The sequence below is a fragment of the Eschrichtius robustus genome, chromosome 13 (assembly GCF_028021215.1).
Source record: "Eschrichtius robustus isolate mEscRob2 chromosome 13, mEscRob2.pri, whole genome shotgun sequence".
In the NCBI taxonomy this organism is placed as follows: domain Eukaryota; kingdom Metazoa; phylum Chordata; class Mammalia; order Artiodactyla; family Eschrichtiidae; genus Eschrichtius; species Eschrichtius robustus.
The window spans coordinates 6,774,975-6,790,278 of NC_090836.1; the positions used below are offsets into that span (position 1 = coordinate 6,774,975).

The following is a 15,304-nucleotide window of genomic DNA, read 5'->3' on the forward strand; positions in this document are numbered from 1 at the left end:
ATCCTCATTGATAGTTGGAGTCTTCAACACCTCTCTCCCAACAACTGACAGTACAACTACACAGAATATTAGCAAGAATATAGAAGAACTCAGCAACACCATCAACCAACAGGATCTAATTGACATTTATAGAACACTCCACCCAACAGCAGCAGAATACACATCCTTTTCGATGTCCACAGAACATAAACCAAGATGGTCCATACCTTCAGCTATTAAACAAACCTTAACAAATTTAAAAGAATTGAAATCATACAGTGTGTTCTCTGATCACATGGAATCAAACTGGAAATCAAAATAGAAATATAACAGGAAAATCTCCAAACACTTGGAAACTCAACAACTTTTCAATATTCCATGGGTCAAAGAAGTCTCAAGAGAAATAAAAAAGTATATTCAACTGAGTGAAAATTTTTAAAGCATCTAAAAGAAAAAACACCTACAACTAGTGTTATACTTAACGGTGAAAGACTGAATGCTTTCCCCCTAAGATCAGGAAGAGGGCAAAGATGTCTGTTCTTACTACTCTTATTCAATATAGTACTTCAATCCCTAGCCAGTGAAATAAAGCAAGAAAAGGAAATAAAAGGAATACTGGTTAGAGAAGAAGAAATAAAACTATTCCTATTTGAAGATGACATGATTATCTTTGTAGAAAATCTCAAGAAATCTATCTTGAAAAACCTCTTAGAACTAATAAGTGAGTTCAGTAAGGCTACAGAATTTAAGATAAACACACAAAAATCGAATGTAATTCTATGTACTAGCAATGAACACATGTGTACACAGAAATTTAAAATACAATGCCATTTACAACTGCTCAAAAAAAAAACGTAGGTAAGTGTAACAAATATGCACAGGATTGGTATGCTTAAAGCTACACAGTGTTGGTGAAAGAAATCAGAGAAGAACTAAATAAATGGAGAGACATGCCATGTTCATAAATTGGAAGACTCAACATAGTGAAGATGTCAAATCTTCCCAAATTGATATACAGATTGAACACAATTCCTATCAAAATTCCAGGAAGATGTTTTTGAAGATATAGATAAGGTTATTCTAAAATTTATATGGAAGGCAAAAGGAGCTCAAAAAGCTAAAACAATTTTGAAAAAGAAGAATAAAGTAGGAGAAATCAGTCTATCTGCTTTCTTTTAAAAAAATTTTTTTAAAATATTTATTTATTTATTTATTTTGGCTGCACTGGGTCTTAGTTGTGGCATGCATGCGGGATCTAGTTCCCTGACCAGGGATCAAACCCGGGCCCCCTGCATTGGAAGTGTGGAGTCTTACCCACTGGACCACCAGGGAAGTCCCTATCTGCTTTCAAGACTTATTATATAGCTAGAGTAATCAAGACTCTGTCATATTGCAGAGGAATAGACACATAGATTAGTGGAGCAAAATAGAGAACCCAGAAGTAGATCCTCATAAATATGCCCAACAGACTTTCTTTTTTACAAAGGTACAGAAGCAATTCAATGGAGGAAAGATAGTCTTTTCAATAAATTGTGCTGGAGTAATTGGACATCCATAGATAAAAACAAAATCACTCTCAACAATAACAAACCCTTGGGGACTTCCCTGGTGGTCCAGTGGTTAAGACTCCACACTCCCAATGCAGGGGGCCCAGTTTCTATCTCTGGTCAGGGAACTAAATCCCACATGCCTGCCACAACTAAGAGCCCACATGCCAAAACTAAGACCCGGCGCAGCCCAATAAATAAATAAATATATGTGTACATATTTAAAAACAAACAAACAAACCCTTGATCTAAGTCTCAGACCTTATTTAAAAATTAACTAAAAATGGACTATGAACTTAAATGTAAAATGTAAAATTATAACACATAGGCAAAAATCTTCAGGATCTAGACTAAGCAAAGAGTTCTTAGACTTGATACCAAAATCATGATCCATAAAAGGAATAATGGACACATTGATTTTTTTTTTTTTGGCCGCACCCCACACGGCTTGCGGGATCTTAGTTCCTCAACCAGGGATCGAACCTGTGCCTCCTGAAGTGGAAGCGCAGAGTCCTAACCACTGGACTGCTAGGGAATTCCCGACACATTGGTCTTGATCAAAATAAAAAACTTTGCTCTGCAAAAGCCTCTATTAAGAAGAGGAAAATTGTCTTAATTTATAAAATGTGAGAAAATATATTCAAACTACATATCCAACAAAGGACTAGTATCTAGAATGTGTAAACAACTCTCAAAATTCAATACAAAAAACCCCAAAAAAATCCAATTGGAAAATAGGCAAAAGACATGAGCAGACATTTCACCAAAGAAGACATAGAGATGGCAAATAAGCACATGAAAATGTGTTCAGCATCATTAGTCATCAGGGAAATACAAATTAAAACCACAATGAGATATCACCACATACCTATCAGAATGGCCAGAATAAAAAATAGTGACAACACCAAGTGCTAGTGAGGATGCAAAGACACTGGTTTACTTTTACATTGTTGGTGGGAGTATAAAACGGTACAGCTGCTCTGGAAAACAGTTTGGCAATTTCTTTAAAAAACTAAACATGCAACAACCCAGCAATTGTACTCGGAGACATTTACCCCAGAGAAATAAAGATTTATGATGACACGGAAATCTGTATAAAATTGTTGACAGCAGCCTTATTAGTAATAGCCAACAACTAGAAACAACCCAGATGTCCTTTAATGGGTAAATGGTTATATCCATGCTATGGACTATTTTTCAGCAGTAAAAAGAATGAACTATAGATTCAGACCACAACCTAGATGAATTTCCAGAGAATTATGCTGCGTGAAAAAAAAAAAAAAAAAAAAAGCCAATCCCAAAAGGTAACATACTGTATAATTTCATTTATATAACATTCTTAAAATGACAAATTATAGAAATGGAGAACAGATTAGTAATTGCCAGGAGTAGGGGGAGGGGTCTGGGAGGGAAGGGGGTTTGGTTAGAACAGGGAAAAGGGTAACATCTTTATGCTGCTGGAAATGTTCTGCATCTTGATTTGTATCAATGCCAATATCCTGGCTGTGATATCGTGCTATAGTCTTGAAAGCTGTTACCTTTGGGGTGACCTGGGTCAAGGGTACTCCAGATCTCTCTGCACTATTTCTTACAATTGCATGGGAATCTACAGTTTTCTCAGAGTAAAATGTTTAATTTAAAAAATCAGGGACTTCCCTGGTGGTGCGGTGGTTAAGAATCCACCTGCCAATGCAGGGGACATGAGTTAGATCCCTGGTCTGGGAAGATCCCACATGCCGCGGAGCAACTAAGCCCAGCTACTAAGCCTGCGCTCTAGAGCCCGCAAGCCACAGCTACTGAAGCCCGCGCACCTAGAGCCTGTGCTCCGCAACAAGGGAAGCCACCGCAATGAGAAGCCTGCGCACCGCAACGAAGAGTAGCCCCTGCTCGCCGCAACTAGAGAAAGCCTGTGTGCAGCAACAAAGACCCAACGCAGCCAAAAATAAAATAAATAAATCTTTATAAAAAGAAAGAAAAGAAAGTAAGCTATGTATGTATCAATAATATACTCCCATTTTAATTTAAAAATTCAATGTGTGGAATATATGTCTGCATGAGCAAAGAAAAAATCATGGAGGAATCCACACCAAGTTGTAGTATTAAGAGGGTGGGCAAGGGAGAAGTGTTGAGTCTGTATAATTTTCTTAGTTCAAATAAGTAACGGAAAAAGTAAAGATGATCTTAACACAACTTTAAAACTGTATATTATGAATATTTCCATTTCATTAAAAATTATTTATAAATATCATTTTTGGTGTCAACCTAATAGTCCATCAAGTTTATATGCTCTAGTATACAGCCATTATCCTTTCATCTGATCTTGTACCCTATTAACAACACTGTAATTATTGTTTTTGTACCTACATTTTGGCTTGCATTTAAAAAAATTTTATTGGGATATAGTTGCTTTACAATATTGTGTTAGTTTCTACTGTACAGCAAAGTGAATCAGCTATACGTATACATATATCCCCTCTTTTTTGAAATTCTTTCTCGTTTAGGTCACCACGGCTTGCATTTTAAAATTATCATTTTAAGGATAAAGTTCTAGAAATGAAATTAAGGGTATGAGCTTTTAAAAATAGTTGGTATATACTGCAAGATCACTTCCAGAAAGGTTCTAGCCATTTACAGTAAGTCTAGATAATAATGTCACTGTGTGCCTATCTCACCAGCACCCTTGCTAACACTGAATAGTAATATTTAAAACTTTCTCTCTCTCTTTTTTTTTTTTTTGGCTAATTTGATAGTTGAAAAATATATCATTTTTGGTTTAATTTGCATTTCTATGATCGCCTGTGAGATTGAAACATATGTGCTCCCTTCTAAACATTCTTACCTCTTTTGTGTCGACGTTTTTGTTCTGTTCCCATGATTTGAATTTCCTTCAGAGCAACTCCCCTTCCCGGCTTCCTGATCTCTGACCACGGCAGTATCACTCTCCTGACTCCCCCAGTTTCTGAACCATAGAGCCAATTTTTTTTTCCCCCTACTTCAGTCCCTGATTTCCCATCAGTCACTGCTTATGGCCATTCCTTCCCGTGGAAGTGTTTTTCTGTTTCATCTTCTTTGTTCTCATGGGAACGCCACCCTCATTAGCCAAGGCCACATACCCCTCCCCTGGATTACAGTGGAAGCTTCCTGGCAATTCTCTCTGCTTACCAGTCTCTCCTACTTCGATTCTCTTCCTCCTGCAGCAGTACTGGCTCCCAAAGCAATGCTTTGCATGTGTCACTCCCTAGTCCATTAGGCTAAGCCTGGAAGCCTCTGCCTGCCATTCTTCCCCTCAGCATCACTTCCTGCAGCTCCCCAGCCAGAAACCTCACACCCAGGTGTTTTCCTCACTGCTTTGAGGTGGTTGCCTGTACGGCTTTCCTGGAGCTTTTCCCCCTTCCTAGATGTCCTTGCTGCAACCCTTTCCTCTAGCTCACCGCTTGTACTTCTTTTAAGGCTTGGTTCAGTACTGGTCTCCTCCATGAACTGATCCCAGACGCACTGATAATCTTTGACCTTTCACAAAGTAGAATCACTTTTACAAGATATGGAACAGTCTGGACAAGGGGGTCATGATGAGGCTCGGAAGACGTTTTAAAAGGGAAGCAAGGAGGAAAAGTTATTTTAGGGAAAGGGTGTTACATTTCATTTGGAACCAATTGAGTTTTGGGTGATGGCAGGACATCCAGATAAAGTCATCCCTTGGGCCACTGGAAATGTAGGCCCAGGATGTAGGCGAGAGGCTGGGGCTGGGGGTCATCTGCAGAGCCGACAGGGGATGCAGTGGAATTGAGAATGTCTACAGAAACGGGGAAAAGGATCCAGGAGACAGTCCGGGGTAGCACCTAAATGTAGATAGCAGAATAGGAGTCCAAGATGAAGAAAAGGGAAGGGTGCTCAGATGTGGAGGAGAGAATCGAAAGAAGTGACACGGGGGCAGAACCAGAGGAGGCTACCCCTTCAAGCAGTTTGGTAGATTGTAAAAGGAATGTAGTAGGATTTCAGAAAAATTGGGGAGCTAACCAGCACATGGATCCAGGGGAGAGAGCAGGTGGAGTAGGGACTCCTGCAGGACAAATGAAAGGGGAGGTGGGCAGAGCTGGAGGAAAATCTGGGGTGGGTGTGAGCCCAGGGCTACAGTTTATCTGGAAAGGTCTCCTGGAGAGGGTGGACCTGAGCAGCGGGAAGGGGCTGTGAGGTCTGGAAGAGGCAAGAAGGGAGAATGACGGCCGACTTGACAGTAAGTCTCCCGCACCAAGGCCAAAATGGGGAGAGGGCCAGGGGGTTGAGGGTGGGAACTTTATCTCAGCCCCCTTCACCCCATCCCTCCAAATATGCATTCTAAGTAAAAGCCTGTGTGTTCACTATGCAAATTTAGCTTCTAAAGCCCTTCATTGTAATGAAGCTCTGGGGCTGCTGCTGCACCCAGAAAATGGTTAGCTAAAGAGAAGAGCTCCCTCTGGGTGCTGGTTGTTAGTTCTGATGAGGAGATTGGAGGAGGCCACATGTCCGTGCCTGCAGAACTTTCCAGAGACAGTATTGCACAGTGTACCCAACAGCCTGAATCTTAATCCTGGCTCCACCACTTACTGGTGTCAAAATTCAAAAGGTAGAAAAGGGCATAAAGTGAAAAGCCCTCCCACACCTGTCTCATGGGGATGCACTTCCTCTCCCTAGGCACTACCAAGGCGACCATTTCCTTACGTTCACCTCTAGAAATATTTGTTCATATACAAGGCAGGATAGATAGAGAGACAGATAGATGGATGGATGGATAGATAGATAGATAGATAGATAGATAGATAGATAGATAGATAGATAGATAGATGATAGATAGATAGATAGATAGATAGATAGATAGATAGATGTTAAATAACTTTCCCCCTCCTTTTCAAACAATGGTAGCCTGCTTAATATCTTGCTTTATTCAGTTAATGATGTTTCTTAGATCCATCTCAGAATAGAAAGAGCCTTCTCATTCTTCTCTTATAGCATTCCACTGAATGGGTGAACTCTAATTTATTTAACCTCTCCTTTCTTGGTGAACATTTAGTTCTGTATGTGCATCTGTAATTCTGGTAGATATTACAAATGACCTTCCAGGGGAAGGGATAAATTGGGAAATTAAGACTAACATTACACACTACTATATATAAAATAGATAACTAATAGGGACCTACTGTATAGCACAGGGAACTCTTCTCAATACTCTGTAATGACCTATATGGAATAAGAATTTTAAAAAGAGTGGATGTATGTATATGTAGAACTGATTCACTTTGCTGTACTGCAGAAACTAACACGACATTTTAAATCAACTATATTCCAATAAAAATTTTAAAAACGAAAACCAAAACAAAACAAATTACCTTGCAAAGAAATTGTACTGGTTTATGTTTCTGCCAATAATGTGTAAGCAAGAGTTTGGGCAACTACTTAATTTCTCTGAGCATCAGTTTCCTTATTTGCAAGATAAGCAAAACAGTACCGATTTCTCAGAACTGTTGTGAAGATTACTTGAGATGATGCATGTAAAGTGTTTGGAGGACACTTTACAGGAGTAGGTGCTCCTAAATGAGGATAAGATTTTATATTTTGGGTTAGTGAGATGTTGTCCTGGCCTGGTAAAAGGATGTGTTGGGACCTCCTCGCCAGTCTGGGCTTCTCGGATTAGGACCCAAGGCAGATTCGGCTGGAAATGAGCAACTCAGATCAGCAGAGTTGTGGGCACCGCCCTTGCCAGGGGGTGCCGTGCCTCCAGGGTACCCCAACGTCCTCAATACGGTGGCGTTCTACTCCCAGGTCCCTCCAACCTGAACTCTCGAGTCGAATCAAAAAGAAACCTGTGGGACCAAGGATACTTTCCTCTGGTCATCAAGGATCTTGAAGTACCTGACTCGGGGACTTACATCTGTGAAGTGGAGGACAAGAGGATCGAGGTGGAATTGCAAGTGTTCAGATGTGAGTGGGGCAGCCTGGGATGAGGACACCCCTCCAGCCAATCTCCCTTCCTCCTTGGCTCCCATCCCTGTACCCAAACCAGGGCCTGAGCTGGTGGCATTTCAACAGTCCAGAGACTGATCAGACAGGCCGCCGCGTCTCCTCAACCCCTCCTCAGGCCTTGGGTCAGGCAGGGGGAGTCGAAGAGACCTAGGGGTGGGGGTGAAGGGGATGGAAAGGCAGGAGACAGAGGGAGGACTGAGAGAGACAAGGAGGGAGGACTGAGAGAGGCAAGGAGAGGGGGAGGGGAGAGGGAAACGCTGCCTTGGGCTGGGGATGGGCAGAAGGGAGATGTTGGGATGGGGGTAACGGAGAGACACCCTTGGTCTCCTGGCTTCTTCCCTTCTCCTTGGAGATGGTGCTTGTGTGTGACACAACTGGCCTGCTCCCCCCACAGTGACTGCCAGCTCGGACACCCACTTGATGCTGGGACAGAGCCTGACCATGACCTTGGAAGGCCCCTCTGGTAGTAACCCTTCAGTGCAATGGAAAGGTCCAGGGAATAAAAGGAAGAATGAGGCCAAGAGTCTGTCACTGCCCCAGGTGGGGTTGCAGGACAGTGGCACCTGGACATGTACCGTCTCCCAGGACCAGCAGACGCTGGTGTTCAGCAAACACATCCTGGTGCTGGGTAAGAGGCGCGCCCCTCCCCCGCAGGCCCCCCCTGCCTGACAGACGCTCCCTCTGCTCTCGCTGCCGCTTCGCTTCTGGGTCTGGTGTGGGGTGCGGGTGGAAGGAGGCCAGCGCCAGGGCCCCCTGCAGCAGAAGTCTGCCCTGGAGGACATACTGGGCCCTCTCTCCCTCAAGATGCTGATTTACAGCCACGCCTCAAGGTAGTGGACATGGGGGAAGGAAGGGACAGGGGATGTGAGGATGTGAGGGACCCCAGAGACCCAGGAGGAAGCCCCAAAGGAGGGCTGTCAAGGGCGTCTATGTTCTCCATTGCCTCAGCTCCCCCCTCCCACCAAGTTGGCAAAGCCACTCATTCAGGGACACTCACAGCAGCAAGCCAGCCCTGATGAAATTTGATGTTGCAAATTTGATGCCTCCTGAGCTAGGCATCAGGACGGAAAAAAAAGAGCCCAGAAGGCAGGCACTACCCCAGATCCTGTCCTCCAGGTGCTTATGGGACATACGGTAGGGTAGTGTGGTGGTGAAGTGTGTGGACTCTGGTTGAAATCCTGGCTCTGGCTTAACCGTGTGGCCTTAGGCAAGTTACTGAACCTCTCTGTGCCTTGGTTTCCGCATCTGTAAAACAGGGATGGTCTAGCCTACCTTTCGTGTTATGGGGAGAAGTAATGTACGGAATGCACTTAGAACAGCGCCTGGCACATAGTCAGCCAGTATCTGCTCTTATCTTGTGAAGGGTGATAACTTATGTACCCAAGTGGTACAGGCCAAATGGCCTCTGTGCTCCAGGATCCTGAGGAGGGAGAGGCCCCTTGTGGCTGGGCTGTTCTAGGAGGGCTTCTAGGGAGAGGGGGTGCTGCCGTGGGACCTCCCTGGGGTGCAGAGCTGAGAGAGGAGAGGAGAGGTAGATGGGAATTTAAGCGCCCGAATGGCAGCCTAGGTGTTTGGACTCACCTGGTCTCCTCCCGTCTCCCCCCACCACGTGCCTACCCGCCGCGTGCCTGCGTATGGACCCAGGTTCTCTCCCGTCCCCCTCCAGCCTTCCAGGAGGTCTCCAGCACAGTCTATGCAAAGGAGGGGGAGCAGATGAACTTTTCCTTCCCACTCACATTCGAAGATGAAAATCTGAGCGGGGAGCTGTGTTGGCTGCAGGCAAAGGGGAATTCCTCCCCCCAGTCCTGGATCACCTTCACCTTGAAGAACAGGAAGGTGACTGTGGAAAAGGCTCGCAAGGACCTCAAGCTGCTCATGAGCAAGGAGCTCCCGCTCCACCTCACTCTGCCCCGGGCTTTGCCGCAGTACGCAGGTTCTGGAAACCTGACCCTGGATCTCACCAAGGGGAAGTTGTATCAGGAAGTGAACCTCGTGGTCATGAGAGGTGAGGGGCTAGGCTGAGAAGGCGAGGGCGGGGCGGGGGTGGAGGGACCTGGCCCTGGGACCCTCCAAGGCAGGACAGGCCCCCAAAGGGATGCCTAGGCCCTGGCTGCCTGATGGAGCCAGTCAAGGGCCCTCTGGTTTGGGGGCTGGTTTTGAACTGAGGTTGCAATCCTCTGTCCTTCCCTGACATCCAAGAGCCGGCCTCCACTAGGATTCCCAAGGGGCCTCCCTGGGAACCAGGCTCTAGTTCTGCCTCTGCCCGACCCTCTGTGACCCCAACTAAGCCCCTCCCCTCTGTGGGTTGGCTTTCTCCTAAGAAGGATAACAGTATGACAGTGATGGTGACAATGTCAGGTGCCACATTGAGTTCTCCCCATCCTTATCTCCTTAATCATCATAACAACTTCACAAATAATAATGGCTAATATTTGATGCTTCGTACATGCCAGGCCCCATTCAAGCGCTCTACATGTATTTCTCCATTTAATTTTTGTCTGGGGCTCAGGTGGGTAAGTAACTTGTTCAGGGACTCACAGATAGTAAGCAGTGGGGCTGGGGTTCAAATCTAAGACTGTTGGACCTCAAAAGCTCTGTTTCCTCCATTATAACTGCATGAAAATGTGCTCTGAGAGGCTAAAAGAGGGATGCCAATGTAAAGTATCATTTTCATTGTCCTACGAATCCCCTTAGAGCATGGAGGTGCTGGGAACCCAGAGGTCCAGGCTTCCAGTCTCAGGCTCTTGTCCCTCTGCAGTGACTAAGTCCCAAAACAGTTTGACCTGTGAGGTGCTGGGACCCACCTCCCCCAGGCTGACACTGAGCTTGAAGATGGAGAACCAGAGTACGAGGGTCTCAAATCAGCAGAAGCTGGTGACGGTGCTGGGCCCTGAAGCAGGGATGTGGCAGTGTCTACTGAGCGACAAGGGCAAAGTCCTGCTGGAATCTAAGGTCAAGAGTGAGTGAGAGTCCAGATTCTGTGGCCTAACCCCGAGCCCCTCCCTCCTCCACTGCGGGACCCTCCCAAGGCTGGTGGAGACCACCCAGCCTCCCAGCTGCTCTGAGATGGGTGGGTTATAGGTATGGTGCCTGGACACAGGGGTGATGAGGTGAGGTGGGGGTGGTCCTGGGCTCTTGTAGTCCTGCAAGCTCCCATCTCCCTAAAGTCTACAGCCCAGGAATGGGGCCCACCTGACCAAGAGCCCCCTCCCTGGCTCCTCTTCAAACCCAGACAGACACACACACACATACACACATTCATGCGCACGGCACACGGCGTGGACCGCCGCTTCTAGCTCCCCAGGGTACACTGCAGTGTCTAAACCTTAAAACCCCTTCCGCAGCCTTTCCCTTCCGGCCCTGGGGGCCCCTGGGGGCCCCGTGCACCCTGACCCGCTCTCCCAGCCCAAGGACCAGACCCAAGTGTGGCAGGGTAACGAGGCCCTCCCTCCTCGGGCCCCCCCCCGCCACCCGCTGCGTGCCCTGTGCCTGACTGCAGCGGGCAGGGAGCTGAGCACAGCTCTCTCTCTTGCAGTTTTGCCCCCAGTGCTCACCCACGCCTGGCCGAAGCTTCTGGCTGTGGTGCTGGGGGGGATCACCAGCCTTCTGCTTCTTGTTGGATTTTGCATCTTCTCTGTTAAATGCTGGCACCGCAGGGTGAGTGAGCCTCCCCAGACCCCCCTCGTTCCCCCGCAGGGCACTCGAGCACCTGAGGCCTGTAGGCAGCGAGGATGTCCTGCATCTGTGACCTGCTTCTGCTCTGGCTCCCTCTGCCCACCGCTCGGCTGCCTCACTGCCAGCTGGGCCCCGTCCCAGATCCCACGCAGAGGGAGAGACAGGAAGACGCAGAGTTAATTCTGGGACAGATGGCCTCAGCCACAGGCACTGCCTCGCCCCTCCCACGCCCCCCTCCGAGGGGCAGCTCCCGTTCAGAGGCCTGGGACCCTCACGACTCCTCTCTTTCTCCCTGGACAGCGCCAGGCAGAGCGGATGTCTCAGATCAAGACACTCCTCAGCGAGAAGAAGACGTGCCACTGCTCGCAGTAACTAAGGGGCAGAGAGGGAAGGGAGGGGAGGAAGAGAGGGAAGGGAGGGGAGGAAGAGAGGGAAGGGAGGGGAGGAAGAGAGGAAGAGATGGGGGCTAGAGGGAGGTGGTGGAGAGGAGAGAAGCGGGCAGGGATGGCCCAGGAGGTAGGTAGCTGGCGGGAGGTGGAAGACGGCGAGGTGAGGGGCAGGGGGCCTGAGATGTGTCCGGAGGCTATCACTGAGCTGGAAGAGAAAAGCAGGGTCTGGGAGCCACGGAGGGCCTGGAAAGCAAGGGGTTGGGGAGGAACAGACGTGCTCCTCGTATTCTTCGTCCCTCCAGCCGGCTCCAGAAGACGTGTAATCTCACCTGAGGCCCCAGCCAGGAGGAGCTTCCCACCTGCAGCCTCCCCAGCTGGCTCCCCCTGCGTCTCCTGTTGGTCTCCTGGGCCTGCGGACCAGATGAATGTAGCCGGCATAGCGCCTCTGTCTGCCTCCTGCCCTCCCCGTCCAGTGGGCCTTGGGTCCGCTCTTCCAGAGGCTCACTCACGCCCCCTCTTCCCCGTTTCCTTTTCACTCAAACCCTAGCCCTTCTTTGATGATTTCTTCTCGACCCTCTCCCTCACTGCTCACTTGGATCTCAGGGGAGCACGTGGGACCAGCCCTGTCTGGCCTGGAGGGTGACGCTGCGTGTCTGAAGCACGAAGCACAGGGCTGTCACTGTACGGGAGAGGACCCTGGGACCAGAGAAGGCAGGGACTAGCCCAAGATCACACAGCCAGTCAAGGACGGATCCAGATCCAAAGGCTCCTGACTGCCGGCCTGTGCTGCTTCATTCTGCCTGCGTCTTACCCTGTGTTAGCAGAACCACAGACTTACATCCTGACCTGAGCACAGACCAGCACCCTGGGCACACTCGTGCGCAGATACAGCTCCTTACCACCCAAGCAGCGTGGCGCTGTCTACAAATCAGTTTCACATCCTTTGTCTATTTGAACCTCATGAAAATCCTACAAGACTGGTAGTGACAGGACCAAGATTATCATCTCCAGTTTATAGACCAGAAATGGAATGCAGAGAGGTCAGATGATTGCCTAGGTTCACACGGCTAGTACGTGGACGAGCCCAGGTCTCTTGACCTCTAGGTCCACTGTTATCTCTTGAACACAGGGACAAATACCACACAGATCTCTGCGCAGGGAGGTTGCCTCAGAGAGTTCAGGGCCTCCCTGCCTAGGATCCCTCCTCCGTCACCTGCTGGCAGCAGAATCCTGTTACCAGAGGACAAAACTTGCAGTTCTCCTAATCAGGGCACAGGCTGCGAGCACAAGCCCTGTGGGAGAGTGTCCAGTGACCCGCCACTCACCCTATCAGAACCTTCTAGAAGGTGAGCTTTGCCACGGGGACAGGGTGGGGAGCTGGCCAGAGAGTGAACACTCTGAGAGTACCTCTGGGCCTCAGAGATACCCCCTGGGCCTCAGTCTCCCTGCCCCATACGCCCCTTCATCCCTCCCCCAAATGATTCAGGGGACAAGAAAATTGGGTTTACAAGTTTTCTTCTTCCTCCTCTTCTTGATCCATTTCTCTCAGGATCCCCAGCCTCCTCTGCCTCTCTCTCCTCCCTTCCCTTTCTCATCACCTCCCGCAGTCCCTACCCTTTTCCCCTTTTCCTTTCCTTCCAGCTTGCCTCTTCCAGGAAGAACACCCGGTTGTCTCCAGGGCTCCCCATGGCTTGCTTTGTATTCCTGCGCACTCCCCACCCCTGCCTCCCTGATCTGACAGAAAAATCCAAGAGACTGACTTTAAGGAAGATGCTCTTCTTCATTTGTGTGTGTGTGTGTGTGTGTGTGTGTGTGTGTGTGTGTGTGTGTGAGAGAGAGAGAGACAGAGAGAGAGACAGAGAGAGAGAGAGATGGCTCTTTTCTGGGGACCTGGAATCTTCTGATCTGTGGGGTCAGACCCAGAGGAGAGGTTGCCAGGCTTGCCCCAGGAAGGAGACGAAGTTTCCCTGGGGAGGGAAAAATCCTCTGGAGGCCGATTACCTACCTCCCCACCCCGGAGGGCCCTGAGTGTGCGGGTGTGTGATACACTGAAGGGGAGAGACTGCAGGGGTTGTGTGTGCCCTGCTCGTGAAAACCTGTGATGTGTGCGGGAGAATTGTGTGTGTCGCCCACGCAAGTGTGAATCTGTGCTCCAGGAGGGGGAAGCGGTGTGTATTGGTGGGGTGCTTTCTTTCAGCCTGTGTACCCCGCATCCCGCAAGCGGCCCCAGCGTCCTCACCAGCGCCCCTCACTCGGCAGCCTCCAGCACATGCCCGCGTGGGGTTCCCCCCGGGCACAGCCCTTACAGATACACACAGTGACACTCGGTGACACACGTGTCCAACTCCCCGAGCAACACCAGCTGCCTCATCGAGCTTGAGTTCGTGTTGAAAACCGGGTGGGGTGGGGGCAGGACACGATCCAGTTCTCCAATGAAGCCGGTTCCCCGCCGTCCTCCTCGCCCCCTCCCTCCTGGCGCCTTCTTCGCCCCTCCCCCTCCAAGTCCCCACCGTCCGGTCCCCCGCCCCGCGCTCGCCCCGCCCCTCAAGGCTCGCCTCCGTCCCGACCCGGGGCTGCGGCGGCAGGCCCCCGGGAGAGAGGGGCTCGGAGGGACGTAGGGGGCCGAACGGAGAGGCTGGGACGGGCGGGAGGAGGGAGGCCCGGAGGGAGGAGGGAGGAGGGAGGAGGGCGGCGAGCTGGAGCCGGCAGGCGGCGGGAGCCGGGGAGAGCCGCGTCGGGAGTGCTGTCTCCATGGCAGTGCTGGGCGCAGCCCGAGGTAAGGCGACCCCGGCCCTGTCCCCCGTGGTCCCCTCCCCTCTCCCTCCCCCCCCCCCCCCCCCCCCCCGCCGCCTCCTCTCCCCTCGGGCCGGCCCCTCTTCCCCAGCCACCTGCTGTTTCTGCCCTGGAGACCGCGGTGGGTGGCAGGCAGGAGGGAGGAGCCGCCTGACCTTACCCCTTCACCCCGAAGGGCAGGGCGAGGGACCCCTTTCTGTCCTGGAGTCCCCCGGACCCCCTCCCACCTTCCTCTGATCTCTCTCCGTCCTTCGCCTCCTCTCTCTGTCCTTCACATCCTTCCTGCCTCCCTCCCTCCCCGAGTCCCCAGCTCTTTCTTCCTGAGCCCACCCTCTGGGCCTGGGTGGGTGTGGATGGGAAGGGGTCCAAGGCTGGAGGGGAGGTGGGGGGCGCTCCTGACCGATTCCCTCCATCTCCCTCTAGCTGGCCATTGCCATGGCAACTAGGGTGTACTGGGCTCCGAGGGAAGACAAAGGTGGGGGATGGACTAGGACCTCTTGCGGAGGGCAGGGGTCTAAGGGTCTGCTACAGGCAACAGACCCTACCACTGATGTGCCCCATTTTTACCTCGCTTACCCCAAAGCCATTATGCCCATCCTTCCTGCCTCCACTCTCTTCAGGCTCTCACTCGAGTTCCTCTGAACCCCTCCCCAGGGCTCAATGAAGCTCAGAGTCACCAAATCCAGAACATCTTCCTTCCCATCAGAGGGAAACTGAGGCTCAGGGCAGGGGAGGAAAGAGTGGGGGTCTATGAGGTGGAGGGAGTCCGAACCTTTTTGAACACTGGGCTTTTCTTCTCAGCCTCCCTATTCCCTGCTCCCTCCCTCCATCCCCTCCTCACCTCCCCCCAAAGCCTCCTCTCCAGGGGTCTCTTGGCTTTTCCTTCTATTTTCAAATACTATCACTTTGCCCCCTCTTTCCTTC

General features: G+C 50.0%; 1 protein-coding gene across 1 annotated transcript in view; it reads left to right on the forward strand.

Annotated features, from left to right (window-relative positions):
• The window catches only part of CD4 (CD4 molecule), a 28,089-nt gene extending 16,169 nt beyond the window's left edge, over nt 1–11,920 (forward strand). Inside the window, exons 3-9 of the mRNA XM_068560792.1 lie at nt 7,323–7,481; nt 7,918–8,151; nt 9,190–9,528; nt 10,282–10,482; nt 11,059–11,180; nt 11,499–11,566; nt 11,890–11,920. Of these exons, the coding sequence (XP_068416893.1) occupies nt 7,323–7,481; nt 7,918–8,151; nt 9,190–9,528; nt 10,282–10,482; nt 11,059–11,180; nt 11,499–11,566; nt 11,890–11,920 (1,154 nt within the window). The remainder of the gene's footprint in view (nt 1–7,322; nt 7,482–7,917; nt 8,152–9,189; nt 9,529–10,281; nt 10,483–11,058; nt 11,181–11,498; nt 11,567–11,889) is intronic.
• Nucleotides 11,921–15,304: the final 3,384 nt, after the last annotated feature.